General features: G+C 42.7%; 1 protein-coding gene across 1 annotated transcript; it reads left to right on the forward strand.

Annotated features, from left to right (window-relative positions):
* Nucleotides 1-6: 6 nt before the first annotated feature.
* On the forward strand, nt 7-601 carry LOC105462053 (the record flags this gene model as incomplete). The annotated part of the gene is made up of 2 exons (XM_011708578.1): nt 7-415; nt 542-601. Coding segments are annotated over exons 1-2 (384 nt in total), but the record flags the coding sequence as incomplete, so codon positions are not given.
* Between the last annotated feature and the right edge of the window lie 17 nt (nt 602-618).

The raw sequence follows: 618 nt of genomic DNA on the forward strand, positions 1-618 counted from the left end.
GGCTGTGGAGATTAAACAAACACTGGAACGCGAGTTCGATATCTTCCTCACCGCGCCGGACATCCGCAATTTGAACTTCGCTAAACTGACGATGATGCGCGATAATGACTTGGAACGTGAGAAAGCCCAAACTCAACAGACTGACAAACAGGCAGCCGAAATATCTGGCATACAGCTGGTTGTTCGAATTTTGGGCCACGAGGGGTTGTCTACCGAGATTTCTATGGACTTACAGAGCAGGATGGATCCGCGCAAGATCAAAGTGTTCCTTCTGCCGGGTGTACAGGGCTACGGACAGATATTTAGTCCACTAGCGCCAAAGATCAGACCTGTTGCAACAGCCTTGCAATATGGAGCGATAAATACTTGGCCTAATCATATGTCTATACCAGAATACGCCGATCATCTTTTACCAGTACGTATATGTAAAAGAACGTGAATGATAAATAAAATGAAATATTTATTCGATATTTCTTTCAACTAATACTTTCGGTAAACCAAAAAAATGTTTTGCGTACTGACATTTCATTTGAATTTCCAGTATGTCTTACCAAAGGCGGAAGAGCAAAGAGGTTTCACTATTGTCGGATATTCGTATGCCGTCTTCTGCTTGAAAGA

This window comes from Wasmannia auropunctata, unplaced genomic scaffold (assembly GCF_000956235.1).
Source record: "Wasmannia auropunctata unplaced genomic scaffold, wasmannia.A_1.0 LD271942.1, whole genome shotgun sequence".
Lineage (NCBI taxonomy): Eukaryota > Metazoa > Arthropoda > Insecta > Hymenoptera > Formicidae > Wasmannia > Wasmannia auropunctata.